The sequence below is a fragment of the Equus quagga genome, chromosome 2, assembly GCF_021613505.1.
Source record: "Equus quagga isolate Etosha38 chromosome 2, UCLA_HA_Equagga_1.0, whole genome shotgun sequence".
In the NCBI taxonomy this organism is placed as follows: Eukaryota; Metazoa; Chordata; class Mammalia; order Perissodactyla; family Equidae; genus Equus; species Equus quagga.
The window spans coordinates 150,321,545-150,341,287 of NC_060268.1; the positions used below are offsets into that span (position 1 = coordinate 150,321,545).

Genomic DNA, 19,743 nt, shown 5'->3' on the forward strand with positions numbered 1-19,743 from the left:
TTTATTCTAATGCTATAGTTGAATACTTGCTATCCTATTCAGATTCTATCTATTTGTCTCCCTACTCTGTGTTTTGTGACCCCTTACTCCCTTTTTTTCTTTTTTCAGGTATGAGAGCCTTCTTGAGGATATCTTGTAGTGGAGGTTGTGTGACTACAAAGTCCCTCAGCTTTTGTTTGTCTGGAAAAGATTTAATTTCTCCCTCATATCTGAAGGATATTTTTGCTGGATAGAGTATTCTTGGCTGAAGATTTTTATCCTTTAAAGTTTTCAATATGTCACTCCAATCTCTCCTAGCTTGTTTGGTTTCTGTAGAGAAATCCACTGAAAGTCTGATGGGGGTTCCTTTGTAGGTTATTTTCTTCTGCCTTGCTGCCCTGAGTATTCTTTCTTTGTCCTTCATTTTTGCCATTTTTACTACTATGTGCCTTGCAGTAGGTCTTTTTACATTGACAAATCTAGGAGATCTGAAAGCTTCCTCCATACATATTTCTCTCTCAATCCCTAGATTTGGGAAGTTCTCTTCTCTTATTTCATTGAGCACACTTTCTGCTCCATTTTCCTTTTCCACGCCCTCAGGAATTCCGATGATTCTTAAGTTGTATTTTCTCAATGAGTCAGCTATTTCTCTGAGATTTTCTTCAGTTTTTTGAATTCTTAGTTCTCTTTCGTCCTCTGTGTGGAGCCATTCAGCCTATCTTCGATTATGCTAATTTGCGCCTCTATGGTGTCTACAGGGGCATTCAGGGAATCCGTATTCTGTTTTATCTGATCCATTGTATTTTTCATCTCTAGTGTTTCTAATTGATTCTTCTTTATAATTTCAATCTCTTCTGTGAAGTAACTCCAGAACTGGTTGACTTGTTTCTCTATATTTCCCTTTACCTCATTGAATATTTTGAGGATAGCTATTTTGAAGTCCTCTTCACTTAGTTTACCCATTTCCAAGCCCTCAAGACCTACTTCTGTATTTTTATTGTTTTTCTTTTGGACTGGAGCTTTTATAAACTGCTGGATCGTAGAGGAGCGGTTTTTGCACATGATGCTATTATTCGGCTGCAATTACAGCCTGTCGCCACTAGATGGGGGTCGAGAGGCTTGTTTTCTGAGCCCTGCACCTTCAGCCAAGATGGCGGCGCCCAGCCTGGGTTGGGGGAGGAGGGGCACTTTCATTCACACCAACGCGTATTGGATCAGCTCTCACTCTCTGGTCTCCCCAGGCCCTGGCTTGCTGGGGCTCCCCCATGCGAAAGCTTTCCCCTGTTAGAGGGTTTCGCTGCACCTGTGGTGGGAGTTTTGGATGATCCCCCGATGCGGGGCCCCTCCCCTGCTCCTTCCTGCACTGCTACAGCGATCCCAGTCTCTAGGCGCGGGAGCAAAGTTCTCCCCTACCGGGTTCCAGCTCCTCTGAGGGCAGCTCCAGCCTCTCCAGCCTCTCCACCCTCCTCGTTTGGCTGCTGTGGGTCTCTGACGATTTCTGTTATTAGAGTTGATTTTTTGGTTGGAAAGCAGTTGCTCTTTTTGGTTGTACTTTGGAGGGGAGAGAGTCCTGGGTGAGCTCACGTGGCCATGTTGCTGACGTCACTCACGTCTGTGATATTCTTACAAAAATGCATAACCTGAATTTAATGATGAGAAAACATTAAACTAACCTAAACTGAGAGACATCTCACAAAATAACTGGCCAATGTTCTTCAGAAGCATCAAGGTCATTCAGGATCAGCTACATAATTTACAGAGCCCAGTTCAAATTAAACTGTGACGTTCATTCTTCAAAAATGATTAAGAATATTAAGACAGCAACAGCAGAGCATTTTAAATCAAATGTGCAGACTCTTGTGTGACCAGAAGCCCATGAAGCTGGCTCTGAGGTTATGAAAGACAAAAAATGACTGAGAAACTGTCCTGCATTGGAGGGGTAGGAGACATGAACACTAAAAAGAATGCTTGATCCTGCACCAGATCAAGGACATTAGGGGGACAAAATGAGAAATTTGAATAAAATCTGTAGATTAGATGATAGTATTATATCAATGTAAATTTCATTATTCTGATAATTCTATTGTGGTTATGTTAGATAATATTTGTCGATAATATAAAGATTATGGATAAATAAATATAAATAAAGAGCATATGGAAATAGTTTGTACTGTTTCTGCAAATTTTTCTAAGTCTCAAATTATTTTAAAATTACAAATAAAAATGTAATAAAAGATGTGGGAGATCAATGATCATTGCAGGATTCACCGAAATTATATGGAAAATAAAGCTTAAAACTGGCTTTTGGAGGATGAATGAGAATTAAATTTGCAGAAGGGAGAGTTAATTAGACATAGGAAGAAAACATGTAAAGCAATGCAAAATATTTGGCTTTCAAGTCCAATAAAAAAATAAAATATATGTTTATATCATTTCCCCTATCAGTTCCATTTCTAGTAAATTTTCCTGAGAAAATAACCAAAGATATGTACAAATATTTATATACAAGGAATTAAATTGCAACAGTGTTTATAACAGTAACAGGTGAAACCATCAAAATGTCCAGTAATGGGAGTGGTTAAATATACTTTATTTCATCCGCAGAATGGGAAACAACACAGCAAATTAAATCATCTGTAAAAGAGTATCAATTAATATACAATTAAAATTAAAGTTGATTATTTTGGGGTGACGGGATTTTAGTTTTTTTAAAAAATGCCTATATTCTGTTCTCTTGCAAAATGGCTTCCTGTTATGTTTTTGCAATCAAAATAAAGACATCACTGAAAAAAATATTAACTTGCTTCAGGTCTGCCCCAAAAGCTTTTGAAAATACTTACACTTGACAAACTTTAGTCCTCCTTATGCTGAATTTATGTAAAAACTCTCATTTGATTTTAGCAGTAGTAACTATTTGCAGAATTGTCATTGTTTTTGAAAGTCTGTCTATACTTGCTAAATGTAGGCTTATAGATGCTTTTTCCTCCAAATGTAGCTAAATACCCTTTTGCAGCATAGACCAATTTTGCAACTTTTATTTCTTCACAATTCATAGCTATGACACATATTTGAAAATACTTTTCAGAGCATTCTTTTAAAGAGTTATTTACTTAATTTTTAAGATATAAAAAGGGCAACTATAAAAATCAAAAAACTCCATTATTCTTCTTTCATGTTTAAACTTTGTGACCTTTATCAAGCTAGATATGCAGTTTTATACATCATTGTAATGATGATATGCAATCGTGTTTTTCTACATTTTATTTAACATTTTGTATAATTTCCCCATTTTTCTGCATTTATATCATCTGAATATCTTCATATTATTTCACCGATATACCTAGTTTTCCCTACACTTCCCATATTATTGACAATTTAGGTATTTCTAATTTTTAACAATTAAACACTTTGCTATAAACAGCTGTGTACAGCTTTTATTTTATTCTTTTGAATGATTTCCCTTTGACAGATCCCAGGGAGTAGGAATACAGTGCCTCTTGATGTGTGGCATCAGTTTGCTTCCCCAAAGGATCAGTGTGCATTTCTAAAGCATTTCATCTGTCTCTTGGTTTGTGGCTGTCCTGCTGTGGTCTACCAAACGGCAGCTGCTTTGTGATCTTACTATCATTCATTTCCCACACATATCTCACCCTGCTGAGTTAATCTGCAATACACATCCTTTCAATACTGGTTTTCTAACAATAATCCACAACCTTAGTCCTAGTCACCCTCTCTGACCAGCTGAGGCTTTATCAGGCATGCATGGAATTTAAACCATTTGTGGAAGTTGAAGATGATTTCAGTAGCAATCCAAGTCGCATAGTCCTACAGAAGATTGTCCATTCCCACTGCTTTACAGAACTTTCTTTTGGATTTTGATGCCAAATTTCTTCCATGTCTTGTCAAACAATTTTAGAATGGATATAGTGACCACGTTTTTGTTTAATTAGTTCATCAAAGATCCAGAGCTTTCAGATGCGTATATAGTGAGGACAATCTGCAGATATTTTAGGTTTCCCTAGTGCATACTCATACAAAACAAACCATCTTTAGGTTACACATACATCCATTAATGATGAAATTACATGAGTTCAAGAGTATAAATAGGAATAAGCATACAGCAGTTTCTGAATCATGGTCTTGAGGATTATAGATATGCTTACTCTTTTGAGTTGGGAATTTCCTGGGGACTAGACAGGTATTTTGACAGTAGTTTTATTCACCCATTTATTCATGTAGTCCTTGAATAAACATTTACTGAACAACTACTATGTGCTTGGCACTGTGCTATATACTATTGCTAAGAAGGTGAACAAAACAGACATACTCCCTCTCCTTATAGAGCCTCCAGTGTAGTGTGTGTGTGTGTGTGTGTGTGTGTACAAATGCCTGCCCAAAAAGCTATAAAATTACAGCTAAGAGACTGACTACAAAGAAAAAGAGTATTATGAAACTATATAACTGCAGTCTAAGCAATTGGAGGGGAGGTCAGAGAAGGCTTCTCTGAGGAGGTGATGTTAAAACTGAGTTCTGAAGAAAGAGTAGGAGTTTGCTAGGTTAACAAAGTGGGGAAGAGCCCTCTAGGCAGGGGAACCAACACGCATGAAGACCCTTACGGAGAAGAGGCGTAGCACATAATTTCAGAAACAGAGAAAAGAGTGATGTATCTGAAACACGGTGAGTGAGGAGAAGAGAAATGTGAAATGAGGCTGGAGAGGTAGATAAAAGTCAGTATAACAAAGACCCAGGTCAACATGGAGAATATCCTAGATACAGATGCTTGCAGAAGGAGCTTTGTAGCAGCTAGGATGAAAAGAAAACCAATCTGACTGAAGTTCAGGGAGTCTGGAAGAGAAGTGGGAGAGGAGGCTAGACAGGTAGACAGACCATGAAGAGCTTTTTAGGTCACAAAAAAGATTTTGTTTCTGTCTTTAAGAGAATAGGAAGCCACTACACTTGGATTACGGAAGAAGAACCTTCCCAAAGAGTACATAGAAAAAACAGCCAAAAATGTAGGAGAGAAAAACAGAGACAACAGAGCAATGAAAACTAAGGAAAAAGTTTCTTTTAAAAGGTTGAAACCTAGGGGAAAGAATGTTTCAAAGTGGAGGAAGTGATCAACAGTATAAATTCTGTTGAAAAATCAAGCAAGATGGAGACTGAAAACTCTCTCTTGGATTAGGGACAAGGAAGTCATTAATGAGAGTAAAGAATTGCAGACAGAAGCTAGAGTGGAGTAAATGGGAGGAGAGAAAATGGAGACATTAAAAAAATTTCTTTTTGGAAATAATCTTACACTAACAAAAAGTTGCAAACATAAAAATAGTACAGGAACACCCCATACATCCTTCCCAGATTTCCCTACTGTCAGCATTTTATTCCATTTACTGTATCACTTGCTCTATGTGTATGTGTGTGCATGCATAATTTTTATCTCTGAATCGTTTGAGGGCATATTACATATATTATGGCCCTGTATCCTAAATATGCATTTATGTATGCATTTCCTAAGAATGGAAGTATTTTCTTATAGAACTGATACAGCAATTATCAATTGTAAATATCAATATTTACATCAACACCTTTTTTTAATTCACTGTGCATATGACAACTGTGTCAGCTGGTGTAATAATGTCCTTCATAGAATGCTTTTCTTTTCTCTAGTATGAAATCCAGTTTAGGTGCAAGTATTGGGTAGAATTTTCATATTGTTTTAATCTTATTTAATCTTGAACATATCCACAGCTTTTCTTTGCCTTTTATGATATGTGCATTTTTTGAAGAATAGAGTCTTCCCACTTCATTTTTTCAAATAGAATTTTCCTCATTTTGAGTTCCTGATGATTTTGTGCGATTAGATTGAGGTTATACATTCTTGGCCACATTGTGTCCTTCTCAGGGTATTGCATCTGGAGGTATACAATGTGTAAACATCTTTTTAAAGAGGCTTGCTTGTTCAGGGAAGCAGAGAGATAAGGTTGTAGCTATAAGGTAGTATTTCTCAACCATGGCTGTAAATTAGAAGTACTTGAGTAGCTTTTGTTGTTGTTGTTGTTGTTGGGAAAATTCGCCCTGAGCTAACATCTGTTGCCAATCTTGCTCTTTTTTTTTTTCCCTCCCTGAAGCCCCAGTACATAGTTGTATATTCTAGTTGTAAATCCTTCTAGTTCTTCTATGTGAGCCGCTGCCACAGCATGGCTCTAAGGGTATGTGTGTGGGTGGTGATGGTGGTGATTTAACACGATAGAAGGTAAAGCACATTTGAATGCTTTTTGGAAACCCAGTATAACAAGGAAAAGGATGAGGATTAAAGAAAGATGTGAGGAGGAGTTTTGAGGCTTTTTGTTTTAGGCATTTGTACTCTCATTGAGTATAATTGTAGCAAAATGATAACATGGGGTAATGGTACCATATTTCACCCTTCAATAATGAGGATTGGGTCATACACGTAGAATATAACCAATTATACATATTTTGAGAATTTCTGTGAAAGTCACATTTTCTTAGAAAATGTAAGCACCCAAGTATACCAATAGTTTTCCATATTTTAACTAAGTTAATTAATATTTTACAGCAGAGACTGAGAATATCCTTTCTCATCATAATAATTTCATCTGATTTATAGGAATACCAGGATATATTATTTATGCCTAAAGTTGTAGAAATGTAACATGGTATCAAAAGTTTTTAATGTTAAACTCTTAAGGACCGCAAAAAGGATATACTACATGTTGAAAGTAGATTTTTTTTCTTTGTTAAATAGGATATGATATTATTTATCAGATAAGAGAGAAACTTTTATTGTTGAAAGTGAGAAATATAACCACTAACCACTAACAAGAACCACGAACAATTTATTATGCAATACATATTATTGTAGACAAAGTTACAAAATATAAAGGTGTTTCAGTTTTGAAGACTGTACTGAAAAAATATTAGGGTTGTATGCACTATTATGGTTCATAAAACCTTTGCTGCTATTGACTATGGGAGAAGAAGCAGATGTACAAAACAAGCCATTTAGAGAAACTGGTTTAAAATAGTATGATTTCACAGAGCGGGAAATAGAGTAGTAACTAGAAAGGAGTAAGTTAACAAGTTAGGAAAGGTTTGATAGCAGGAAGAAAACTGCAAGGATAAATTCTGTAGGCAGAGAGGAAAAAGGCTGAAAAGAAAAAAACCTGAGATTTGCTACCTTCATCTTTACCATCATATAACTATACTTATGTCTAGATATCTCCTATATTAACTTAATTTTTTTTTTTTTTGAGGAAGATTAGCCCTGAGCTAACATCTGCTGCCAATCCTCCTCTTTTTGCTGAGGAAGACTGGCCCTGAGCTAACATCCGTGCCCATCTTCCTCTATACGTGGGACGCCTAACACAGCATGGCTTGCCAAGTGGTGCCATGTCTGCACCCAGGATCCGAACCAGCAAACGCAGGGCCGCTGAAGTGGAACATGCGAACTTAACCACTGGGCCAGCCCCTTAAATTTTTTTTATTGACGTAAACTTCACATAAAATAAAGCCACTTGAAAAGTACAATTCAGCGGCATTTAGTGTATTCCCAATATCATGCAACCACCACTTGTAACTAGCTCCAAAACATTTTCATCACCCCAAAAGAAAACTGCATATCTGTTAGACAGGCTCTGTTTATTTCCCCCTCCCCCCAGCCAATGGCAATCACCAATCTGCTTTCTTTCTCTGGATTTATCTTTTCTGGATAGTTCATATAAATAGAATTATATAATATGTGACCTTTTGTGTTTGACTTCTTTCACTTAACATAAATTTTTTGAGATTCATCTACTTTCTAGCATGTATCAGTACTTCACTCCTTTTTATGGTTGAGTAATAGTTCATTGTGTGTATACACCATACTTCGTTTATCCATTTCTCTGTTGATGGATATTTGGGTTGTTTCCATCTTTTGCTTTCTATGAACAGTGCTGCTATGAACATTCATGTACAAGTTTTTGTTTGAACATTTGTTTTCAATTCTTTTGAGTATATACCAAGGAGTGGAATTGTTGGGTCATACGGTAATTCTACATTTAATTTATTGAGGAACTGTCAAACATTTTCCACAGCAGTTGTGCCATTTTGCATTTCTACCAGCAATGTCGGAGAGTTGCACTTTCTTCACATCCTCTATAACACTTCTTATTTTCCATTTTGATTATAGCCATCCTAGTGGGTGTGGCTACTATCTCTCATTGTGGTTTTGACTTGCATTTCCCTAGTGACTAGGTGAAACGACGTTGAGCATCGCTTCATATGCCTATTAATAGCTATGAGCATATCTTCTTTGGAGAAATGTCTGTTCAAGTCCTTTACCCATTTTTAAATTGGGTTGTTTGTCTTCTTGTTGTTGAGTTGTATGAGTTTTTTATACATTCTGAATACTAGCCCCTTATGAGACATTTGATTTGCAAATATTTTCTCTCTTCCCATATTAACTTTTCCACCTGTGTCCTAGAAGTCATTTCTTCTTCTGAAAGGTCTTGACAATAAATGTATTGCTAACTATATCCTTGCCACTTAGTCCTTCCATAAAGCCTTTAGAAATGCTCATTATAAAAGACACGATGTTTTTTAAAATGGGTGCTGGGTACATGGATGTCCATTTTATTTACATATTTTATTTTTACTCATATTCACTATTTTGTGTCTATGTATATATATTTATAAGAAAAAATGTTTTGGGGCTGGCCCCGTGGCCGAGTGGTTAAGTTCGTGCGCTCCGCTGCAGGCGGCCCAGTGTTTTGTTGGTTCGAATCCTGGGCACGGACATGGCACTGCTCATCGAACCACGCTGAGGCAGCGTCCCACATGCCACAACTAGAAGGACCCACAACGAAGACTATACAACTATGTACTGGGGGGCTTTGGGGAGAAAAAAATAAAATCTTAAAAAAAAAAAGAAAAAATGTTTTAAAGGCTTGACAATCCTGCTTTCTCTAATTACTACTCCATTACCTGATGTCTGTCCTTTCATTGACATACTTCTAGAATGAATGGTCTATATTTACCGCTTCATTTTATCCACAACTAGTGGCTCTTTTAATTCCTTTCAGTACACGTTTTTTAATAATGACAGCTTTGCGTCTCTGCCCCACCTCTATCTTTACTCTTTCTTCCTAGGTGATGTCACTTGTGACTCACCTAGTTGCATTATGCAGATGACTCTTCAATCTGCCTCTCCAAACCTAAGCCCTAACCCAAGTTTTAGAACTCTAACTATATGTTGTATATTCTCAGTCTTCTACTTTACCAGATATATGTCCCCTATTAAGTTTTTTTTCCCAATCCAAATCCCTATTTCTTCAGACCACATCAATTTCAGTCTCAAGAGTTTTGAAATAATTGCTGGTTCCTCCCTCTTCCATCATTCCTTATATCTGACTAGTTATCACGTCTTGTGATTTCGACTTTAAACACACTTCATTTCCACTCAATCGTTATCAAATCCCATTTTAATCCATTATCACGAGGTGCTGGAATGATTTCAATGGCCTCTCTCTGCCTGATTCCCCTTCCTTTCCCCCCTTGAGTAATAGAGGAAATCTTTAAGAAGAGCGATGTGATGAAATGTGGTGTTAGATAAGAGAGATAATTTTGGTAGTATTGTGGAAGATGAAGTGGAGAAGGGAGTGTGTTGGGAGGAGGCGATGAAGCCCTAAATTGTGGCAACAGCGATGGAGATGGATATAAAAAGCTTAAAGTCGATTGGACACCCACTAGAGCTGGAAGGTCTTATTCACATGTAACATCCTGTATTCTATTCCCATAAATTAAGCACTTCAAGTGAATATTTGCTAAGTGAGCCATACCCGTGCTTCCGTAAGAATTGTCATGCTCGGAATGGACCAACCAGCCTCCACCATCCAGATGCAAATCCCAGATTGGCAGCCAAAGTGGTACGGAGCCGGTCTCTCTAGCTACTGTCTCTATGGTTCGCGGAATCGCCCGGCCGCGGCTTGAACCTTTCGGCTTTTGCGCGTGCGCGAGCACAGGCGCGTGCCCGCCCTCCCGCAACTGCCCGAGCCCCGGGGTGGGAGGGGTGGGTGTGGGAACGTCGCGGCGGCTGCCGCCGCTGCCCCAGCACTTAGGGCTGTTCCCGGGCCGAGCCTGCGCCGGGAAATCTTCCGCCGCCTCCTCGGGCGGCGCTCACCCGGCCCCACATGGTGGGTCCGGAGGATCCTGGAGCCTGCTCGGGAAGAAACCCCAAGTTGCTCCGTGTGCTGGCGCCCGAGCCTGCGGGCCAGGACGGGAAGATGATCCGGGCCACGGGCGGCTTTGGCGGAGGCGCCGGCGCTGTGGAGCCGCCGGAGGAGGAGGAGGAGGAGGAGGAGGAGACGCCGCCTCAGCAGCTCCTTCGGCGTTACCTCGCGGCGGCCGGGGGGCAGCTGGAGCCTGGGCTGTGCTACTGTCCGCTCGCCGTCGGCCAGCCCCGCGCCGCGCCGCCCTCCGCAGCCCCGCTCCCGCACGCCTGCCCGCCGGACTCGGGCTCCAAGTACCGCGGCGCGGAGGCGGCGGATACCCGCGCGCCGCGGCACGGAGGCATGACCAACGGAGACTCGGGCTTTCTGCCCGGCCAGGACTGTCACGACCTGGAGGAGGCTCGCGGGCTGGCCCGCGCCGGTGGCCGGGAGCCGCGCCACCGCCGCCTCTGCCTGGAGGGGCCTGGCGACGAGGGTGCGGACGGTGCGGGCAGCCGGTCCAACTGGGCCGCGCAGCTCGAGGACCCGCTGCGGACCTGCTGCCTGGCAGCGGCGGACACCGAAGAGCCCGAGGGCGCGGGCAGCGGCGGCAGCGGCAGCAGCGGCGGCAGCGGCAGCGAGGACTTGGAGCAGCCAGGAGCCGGCGCCGGGCGTCCCGAGGAGGGCGCGTCCCCCGCCGCCTCGGCCGAGAGGACTAGCGGGGCCGCGGGCGCCGAGCCGCGCCTCGGCTTCGCAGGCGCTCTCTTGAACTCGCGGAACACGTTCGAGGTGAGCCGCCGCCAGAGCGCCCGCGACCACCTGCCGCCGGCGGGGCCGCAGGCGCCCTCGCCCGCCGTGGAGCAGGGTCCCGCGGGGACCTCGACCCGGGCTCGACGGAGCGGCGGCTTCGCCGACTTCTTCGCCAGGTACAGGGCAGGCTGCGTCGGGGCTCGGGGCGGGTTCGGGGCCGGGGCCGGGGCCGAGGCCGGGAGCTGGCGGAGGGCGGCTCTGGGGCCGCCTCCGTGCAGGCACTCGCTTGCGTCAGGACTTGGCTTTGATTTGTTACCAGGGAGAGAGGAACTGGATCTGTGTCGTGTTGTCTATAGAAGTTGGGAGCTCTGTGGGCAGCGAATCTCTCCGTGCCCCTGTTGCCTGGAGGCTGTACCTGCCATTCGTACCTGGTTTCTGTGTATTCAGCTCTTGCGAGCATGCTAGTGCCAGATGTACAGTTTTGCCTGTTTCGGAAAAGCAGACAACTTTCTCCGTCCCCAATTTTTCTATTTTTGATTGTACGACATAGATTAGAGTTGGAAGGGGCGGTGCGGCGGTTTGTGTGTACGAGTGTGGTTGTGAAAGAGAAAGGGAAGTCATTTTGCAGAGCTGTCTATTTGCGCGGAGTCTAAACCTATTCAGGTAGTTTAAGAATTCCTGAAATTAGAAGGGGTTGTGTTTCAGTGTTTAACCATTTGTTTCGGTAACCTTTATTAAAATGCAGTTTGGTGTTTAGTATTTGATCCCAGCCTTTAAAGCCAAATTTCTGCGGCGCTTTATCTAGAAAATGTCTCTTCTTTACTTATGGCAGATAGGCCTGTAATTTTTTTTCAGCAACTTCTTTTTCATTTTTTAATGGTATTGTGTATGTGATTTGACCTGCTATTCTTGAAATTAAATTATGGTGCTGGATATTGCAGATTTCAGAAGGGGACTTTGATAGGGATAAATAAATAGTCAGAAAATACTCATCTGAGTGCACATTAATGAAAAAGCAATTTCTCGAGTCAGACTTTGATCCGCTTTTTTTTTTTTTTTGGTCTCTAGGTAGATAGGAAAGTATTCCCAACTTGTAAAACTCTCCCTTTCAGAGTTGTCTCTCCTGTGTTTTGTTCCCTTTTCAGCGATCTTGACAAAAACCAGAAATAAAAGAAACAAATTCTGCAGTTCAAGTTGTAGAGGACTATACAATTGTGTATATTTGTAGACACAGGCTCAGTGTTCTGACTTTAATTAATATTTCTTATTCCTTTTTCTACTTTATCATCCCTTACTTTTCCTGCTTGTATAAACTTGCAAATAAATTATAAAGTTGTTTAAATCAAGATTGGGAAATCCTAAGTTTTTGTTACTCAGGACAAAATATATACTAGTGAGATCTGTATTTGTGTCTATAATTGCGAAAATATACTTAAAGCTTGTAGTGGCAATATCTTAAAAGCTCTCAAGGTGAGTTAAACTTATGTTTTCATGACCTTGTGTGGCCTTTGGGTGTTCATTGGTCATGTTTTGATGTCAGGTGTCAGGCAATTTTAGACCTGGGGAGGGGCTTTGGAGATCCTGATTCAACCAGTATATCCAAAGTACTTGCTCTGTGCCACCCATTGAGAATAGAGGTGGTTTGGACAATGGTCCCTGATTTAGAGGTGGAGTGCAGGCCAGTGGGGATTTGGTTTGAAGATGTATACATATATATGCATTGCAATTTGTGAACAATAAGAAGGCAAATCTATTATAAGAGACGTTCATATTATTAACAGTAGGCAGGAACTTTGATATATTTAAAAAAATTTTCCTTAACCTGTAGATTACTAGGACGTTAATTAATATAGCTAGTTGACATTCATATGGCTACACTAATCATGTGTACCAGAGCAGTGGATTTGAAGTCAGAAAACCTGGGTGCCCTAAAGTTAATTTCTCTCAATCTCATTTTTCTTAATTGAGATCTGAATGTCAAGATTCTAGGTGTCATTGCTTCCTTTATATAACATTCTTGGGAAAGGGCAGAGTCAGACAGAGGCACAGTTTTTCTCTTAGCATTTACCCAAAACCTTAACTGGATTCTGAACGCCTTAAAGGTAGAGACTATGACATTCATCTCTGAATTTGCAGTACCTAGTGCTGGTGTGAAGAACTCCATTCAGATTGTGTTGAAGTGGCAACTCTCATGGACCTGCCCTCTGTACTCTTCTCTAGGTAGTATAATTTTGAACAAATATTCCATCCCGAGGCAGAATAATCAGAAATTTCCCTTGCTCCTGCAACCTAAGAGGTTTTTTCCTTCGTGTGCACAGTAGTCTTTCTCAACTCTGAAGCTCCAGGTGAGGTTCCCCTTTGGGGATATCTTGTTCTAGGATGTATTCTTGTTCTTGGGTACAACCCCTACCTCCACGTCATTTTTTGATGACGAAGCTCATTGTCGAAAGAAGATAGTTAGCTAATGACAAAGCTGGAATTAGAAACCAGGATTCCTGATTTTCAGTCCAGGTTTACATTTAATCACAACTTTTATTCACTTGTGGCTTTTTTCTCTCCTACCTGATTATCCTCCATCTTTCCCTTTTCCTTTCCACTTCCTCTCGTTCTCTTAACAGGGCAAAAGTCTGTAACAGAAATACTTTTAAAGAATAGTCTCATGTTTGTTTTAACTTAAGCAAAGAGAGGGGAGTGTTTTACAGCAATCTATTTATTTCTACAATTCCTACAATGTGTTCAATTAAGACACATCATTGACAGGAGCTGCATTGAGTAGGGTAGAAATCATAAAGGAATTTGGTCCAGGATGGGATTGCCCTTATCATCTCCTGCTTACCCTCCCTGCTAGATTAGGTGAGTTCTGTTCGAGTCCCTGTTGGGGCTTGCCTCAGTTTCACATGGGCATCTCTCAGTGTTTATGGTGACTTGACTGTGGGAACCTTAGAAGTAACATTCCCTCAGATCTTTGGCCCTTTCCTATCTATAAAATTTGAAATGTTAGGTGGGTACCGCTACCCTCCACTATTGCCAACTCAGCTGTGAGGAGATGAAAACTAAAAAAAAATCTCTTATGTTTCCAGGCTAGCTTTTGTTCCTCAAGGATATGTTTGTTACTCTGTTTTAAAAAGAAAGTAGCTTTAACCCATTTTTATGGTCCTTCAAACAAATTCATGTCTTACTTGTTTTCAAACTAGAATGCTTTATTTTTTAGGTAAACTCTTTATAGATGTATTTTTTTAAAACCATTTAATACTTTTGAGTCTCCTGTCTCCTGATAGTGTGGATAATTTTTTATAGTCTTCATGATGAATCATAAGAATTTGGTGGCCTTAATGGGCATAGCTAAGGTAGGGAAGACAGTATTGAAGATTTTTTTCTTCCCATCTGAAAAAAAATTGACTTTGTAGATTCTGGAACATATAGATCCATGTAGCTTTCCCTGTAATTATTGACTTCTGAAACTTCCTAAATGTTGTGGCAGAAAAGTATTTTCACAGAGCTCTTTTTATTACAGTTAGTCTGAATAGGAAAGATTAAAGGCTCTTTTAGTGATTTCTTTTCACATCGAGGCAGTCACCATTCTCCCCAACATGGAAGTTGTTGAGAATATATAGTTTTTGTTAATTATGATATTGAGAATTTAAAAGTCCTACAGTTATAATTTTTTTAAATTAAATCAACCATATCCTTTTTCCTACCAAGAAGTTACACTAGTTGACAGAATCATAATTCACCTGACGGAGCCATCATAGACCTCTGTCAGATAGGGCTCCCTTATTTGTTCTGCAGTGTGTATTCCTCCCAGTCAACTAAAATAAAAACTAGAGTTTCAAAACCAGTTTCTCAAAAAAATCCCTTAAACATCTCAGTAAAGAAATGGCAAAATATCAAACTTCTGATAAGTTTTAAAGGATTTTTATAGTTCCCCAAAGCAAGCAGTTCTTTAATACAGGTTGGTGTAATTGTTTATAAGGAGAATAAAGGAATATCTTGATCTAAGTATTTTTGTTGCTACAAGAGATTATAAAAATAAATGCAGAAATATTCATTTCTTTGTGACTAATGACACTTTTGGACATTACTTACATCTTAATATAATTAAAATGTTTAAAATTTTAGAAAAGCTGAAAGAATGTGTAATTAATTGCTCTAGAATAAAAATAAGAGTCTGTTAGGATTTTAGAGTGTTGTGAAGCTACCCGTTTAAATATTGGATTGGGGAACTAATGCTCAAGAGCCTTTTGTATCTTTTCCGTGTCTCCGCCCCTCCCCCCAATCTAGTATTTTATTATTTTTTTTGTTGCTTTTTCTCCCCAAATCCCCCCAGTACATAGCTGTATATTTTAGTTGTGGGTCCTTCTAGTTGTGGCATGTGGGATGCCGCCTCAACATGGCATTTTGAGTGGCTCCATGTCTGCAACCAAGATCGGAACTGTGGAAACCCTGGGCCGCCCAAGCAGAGTGCACAAACTTAACCACTCGGCCACGGTACCGGCCCTCTCTAGTATTTTCTTAAAACAAACCGATCACAAAACGCTATAGGGCTCTACACTAAACCACTGGAAATTCAGGATTCGGGGGCTTCACTTTAAAAGTTCATTCCTGATTTTAAGGTGGATGGTTAGAGATGTGATAATCTGAATATAAATTAGGTAGAAAGTGTTGGGAAACTCCAACTTTTGTAGGGCTATGGTAATTTTAACCCCTGAGATGTATTATTTTGAAGTGCTAAACTAAATTAACATTTTAACACTATACCCCAATAAGCAAAACAGATTGTTACTCTAATATTAACTTGGGGTTTCTTGTTTGGCAGAAATTTTCTGAAAAAACTATTCAAAATAGGCAGAGAGATTTACTTTTTATTTTTTTAAATACTTTTTATTTTAGAATAGTTTTATTTTATTTTATTTTTGAGGAAGATTAGCCCTGAGCAAACTACTGCCAATCCTCCTCTTTTTGCTGAGGAAGACTGGCCCTGAGCTAACATCCATGCCCATCTTCCTCTACTTTATATGTGGGACGCCTGCCATGGCATGGCTTTTGCCAAAGGGTGCCATGTCCGCACCTGGGATCTGAACCAGCGAACCCCTGGCAGGAGAAGCGGAATGTGCGCACTTAACCGCTGGGCCACCAGGCCGGCCCCTAGAATAGTTTTAGATTTGCAGAAAAGTTGTAAAGATATAGTACAGAGAGGTCTGGTATACCCCTCACCCATTTCCTCTGCTGTCAACATCAAGTTACTGTGGTACATTTGTCCCAGCTAAGAAACCAGCATTAGTACATTACAAGTAGTTTAACTTTACACTTTATTTAGCATAGAGATATTGACTAAAGGATTTTCATTTGGGGAGCAATCGTGTTTACTGTAAAATCAGAAATGTTTTATAGTGGAAGGAACCTCAGGGGTCACTTTATTCCTCCTTTAATACTCTGGAAATTGACAGTGCTGTTATCAGAGAGCTTTTTTATTTGCTAGATAACACCTAGTAAGGTGGTATCAATTTATTGTTGGAAATGAGTTAGACATGGTAATGAGTTGCTTTTCAGGTGGACCGAGAACAGTGATTTTCAAAGTTCAGGCTAATTGGGGCAGTATTTACAAGATTTAACAACCACTACCTATTTGCCTTTAGAAAAAAATGTGAAAGTATATCTTAATTCTACATAATATTATATTTTTCTAAAATTATTTTTAGGTTTCCTTTGTTTTATTTTTTTGATTCTTGAAATATTCCTTGACCTAGGAATGGTAGGATTTATTTTTATTTTACAGTTATTTGCCCCAAGTCAGACTGTCTAGCTCTGATTCTTTCATTAATTAACGGTGGATCTGATTCCTAGAGTTTGAAGCTAATATGCTGATTTCTATGAATGATAAGTTTATGAACAAAAACACAGCTTTTGGTGTAGTAAGAAACCTGACTCTTGTCTTGGGTAGCTGCTTCTGCCATTAAATAATTGTGTGACCTTGGGCACATCAATAAATTTCTTGACTTCTGTTTCTTCATCTGTGAAATTAGAAGATTCAGAGTCCCTTCCAGCTCTAATGTACTGTGATTTTATATTACATGATTCTCTTGCACACTGTAGTAGACCTCAAATATTTGCTGGCTAAATATTACAAATGTGAACTGAGTTAAAGAGGATGTTTAAAAAAACAGGATGTTTTTTCATCTGTAAAATGAGAACGTTGCCAGAGATAGAAATATACCCTTCAACTGTAAATTCTACTTTGACAGTTTTTTTTTCAGTAAAAGTGTAAGTCTGCCACAGTAATCATGCTAAACATTAGTGATCTTTATTTAGTTTCTCATGTGTAGACAGTACAGGCCAGCAGCTCTAATTTTTTTCTGTAGCAAATTCTGGATCTTTTTTTCCTTATAATTTCTTTGAAGTAGGAGAGAGAAAATAGGGTGATAAGTTAATTCTAGTTAATCAGTGAACTGAAATTTGAGACTTTTACTTCCAGACCATGAGTTCTTTTTCAAAGGTTGTCAGTGGTCCACTTTGGCAAACTAATAGCCTAGTACAGTAGTTCCTAGCCTTTGTTATACTTCAAAATTACCTAAAAGCGTGTTTGAGAAAATTTAGATTCTCCAGAATCCACAGCCCCTACCTAAGTCAGATTCGGATGAGTTGCTTTTGGCAAGTGGCGTCTTCAGACTACAGGATGGTACAGTGGTTAAAAACACTGATTCTGGAGTTAGACTGCCTGGGTTTGAATTGGCTTATTGGCTGTGTAATTCTGGACAAGTTGCTTGACCTCTCTGGACCTTAGGCAACTCATCCATAAAATATGGATAATAATGATTATCATGAGGATTAAATGAGATAATAGTCTGGGTACCTTGTATTTATTATATGACATACAATGAGGATTCAAATGTTATTATTCAAACTACAGCAAGACTACCACAATACTTTCCCCAGCTGCATCACAAAAATCCACTGGTTTAAAGAAAGGAAGAGACTGGTGTGAATTTTTTTGTGGGCTGCCTGAAGAATTTGTATAGTAGATTTTTAAATGTAATTTGTATTTGGGATTGGATCGTATTAAATGGCATAGTGATATAAAATTTCCAGAAGTCTTGAACTTGGACTAAAAAGCAAATCTGAGAAGGAACGGAAAGGAGGGAATGTTGGGAAAGATGAAAATATTTGTATCTTTTACTGTTTTAAGGAACTTTTATAGATAGGCAAAGCCAATTTTTTAGTTTAAGTTCATGAAATGTTTAACTTGGCTTACTCATACATTTCATACTTAGTGTGTTGTGGTAGGAAAGCTTTGGGGAAGAGTGGAAACATTTGGAGATTTTGAGGTGATCCATCTGTTACCCATCTCTAAATGTATTCAGAAAGGGAAAGCCAGTCCTTTTTGAGGCTGCTTATTTCTTCCTAGGAACTCTGTTAAGAACACTAAGATGTCCCCAGGTAGTTCTGGTTGATAGTTGCTTGGACCTTACTACTACAGTAATTCAGTGTTTAAAATTACTTGGGGAGGGTGGCGGTTGTAAAGAATGCAGATTCCTTGACACCCCTGCCCACCCTTTTGATTCAGTAGGTCTTGGGTGGGGCCCAGCAGGAATCCAAATATTTTAACAAGGATTTCCAAGTGGTTCCCAAGTTAGAATTACTGAAATAATTGTTGATAGGAAGGTCTACTCAGGTACTAATGAAAGAAGGTACAACATACATTTATAGGTTACATTATTGATTTAAAATGGGATCATATTTAGGTTCTGTGTAATTGATGAGTATAAATAGAGATACAATAGAGAACCCAAATAAATACAAATGTAGAGGATTTTGCTAACCTTCACTAGGTTGAGAAATTATCTCTGCCTGATTAAATCTTAACTTCCTTTTTATTAGTGGGAAGGGTCTTTTACTTCATTTTATGCTGTTTAGATAGCCATGCTTGCCTGTTCCCTGGAAAGCTTTAACTCCCAAAACCTTACTCAGGTCTCTTCAATGTGCAGTCGTAACTTTACCTCTCCTGTTTTGTAGCTTATCAAAAATGATGTTAATTTTCCTTCCTTCTGCTGTTAGTTGTAATTCTTTTCCATGCCTTTAAGAAAAAATCCTGCACATTGCACATGGCTTATTTCCCTCCAGAATTTGCTGCTTCAGCCTTTCTTGAACGTCTTATTTCTGTGGCCAAAAGAAGAAAGAGAGGGAAACCCATGTGACTGTCTGGGTTTTCAGCAGGCTCTTTCCTGCAATTAAGAGAAGTTTACCTTAGGAAACCAAGCTATAAGTTATGCTGCTACTTAGAGCTAGTTTAAGAGTGGACTTGGTAATGTGTTTAATTTACCTTTTTGATCTCTTTTTAATTTGGATTTTATTTTGGGATACATTTCTTGGTTAAAAAATGTTTCCGTCTGCCTGCCTCTAACCCCACACAGACTAAAACATTTTAAGTTTGGAACCAAACATGATACTTTTGAAATCAAATTATGTGCCATTTTCTCATATTTTCCCAAATACTGTCAGTACAATTACCCATCATACATTGGGCATTGTTTAGGATTTCCAAATCTGGTTTTCATCTAGACTGTTTGTAGTCATCTTCTAGTCAAGTAGGGGAGATACTTTTCTGTTGTTGTCCCAGGAAAAAAGTTATTCCAAGACTACAACAGTTTAATTTTTTTGTTGTTAGAAAAACATAAAATGCGCATGTGATCTGCTTTTGAAAAGCAGGACAGGGAATATAAAATAAAACTAAAGATAGATACTTTGTTTCCATACTATTCCAGTTAAGATGATGGAATAGTAGTAGTAAAATCTGAGGATGTGGAGGTATGGT

The 19,743-nt window shown here is 39.5% G+C and overlaps 1 protein-coding gene across 2 annotated transcripts in view; it reads left to right on the forward strand.

Moving 5' to 3' along the window:
- Positions 1 to 10,033: 10,033 nt before the first annotated feature.
- Positions 10,034 to 19,743, forward strand: part of TBC1D12 (TBC1 domain family member 12) — an 80,472-nt gene continuing 70,762 nt past the window's right edge. The window contains exon 1 of one of the 2 annotated variants that reach the window (XM_046654727.1): positions 10,034 to 11,110. In XM_046654727.1, the coding sequence (XP_046510683.1) occupies positions 10,167 to 11,110 (944 nt within the window). In that variant the 5' untranslated portion in view covers positions 10,034 to 10,166. The remainder of the gene's footprint in view (positions 11,111 to 19,743) is intronic. The other variant, XM_046654726.1, reaches the window with a different exon arrangement.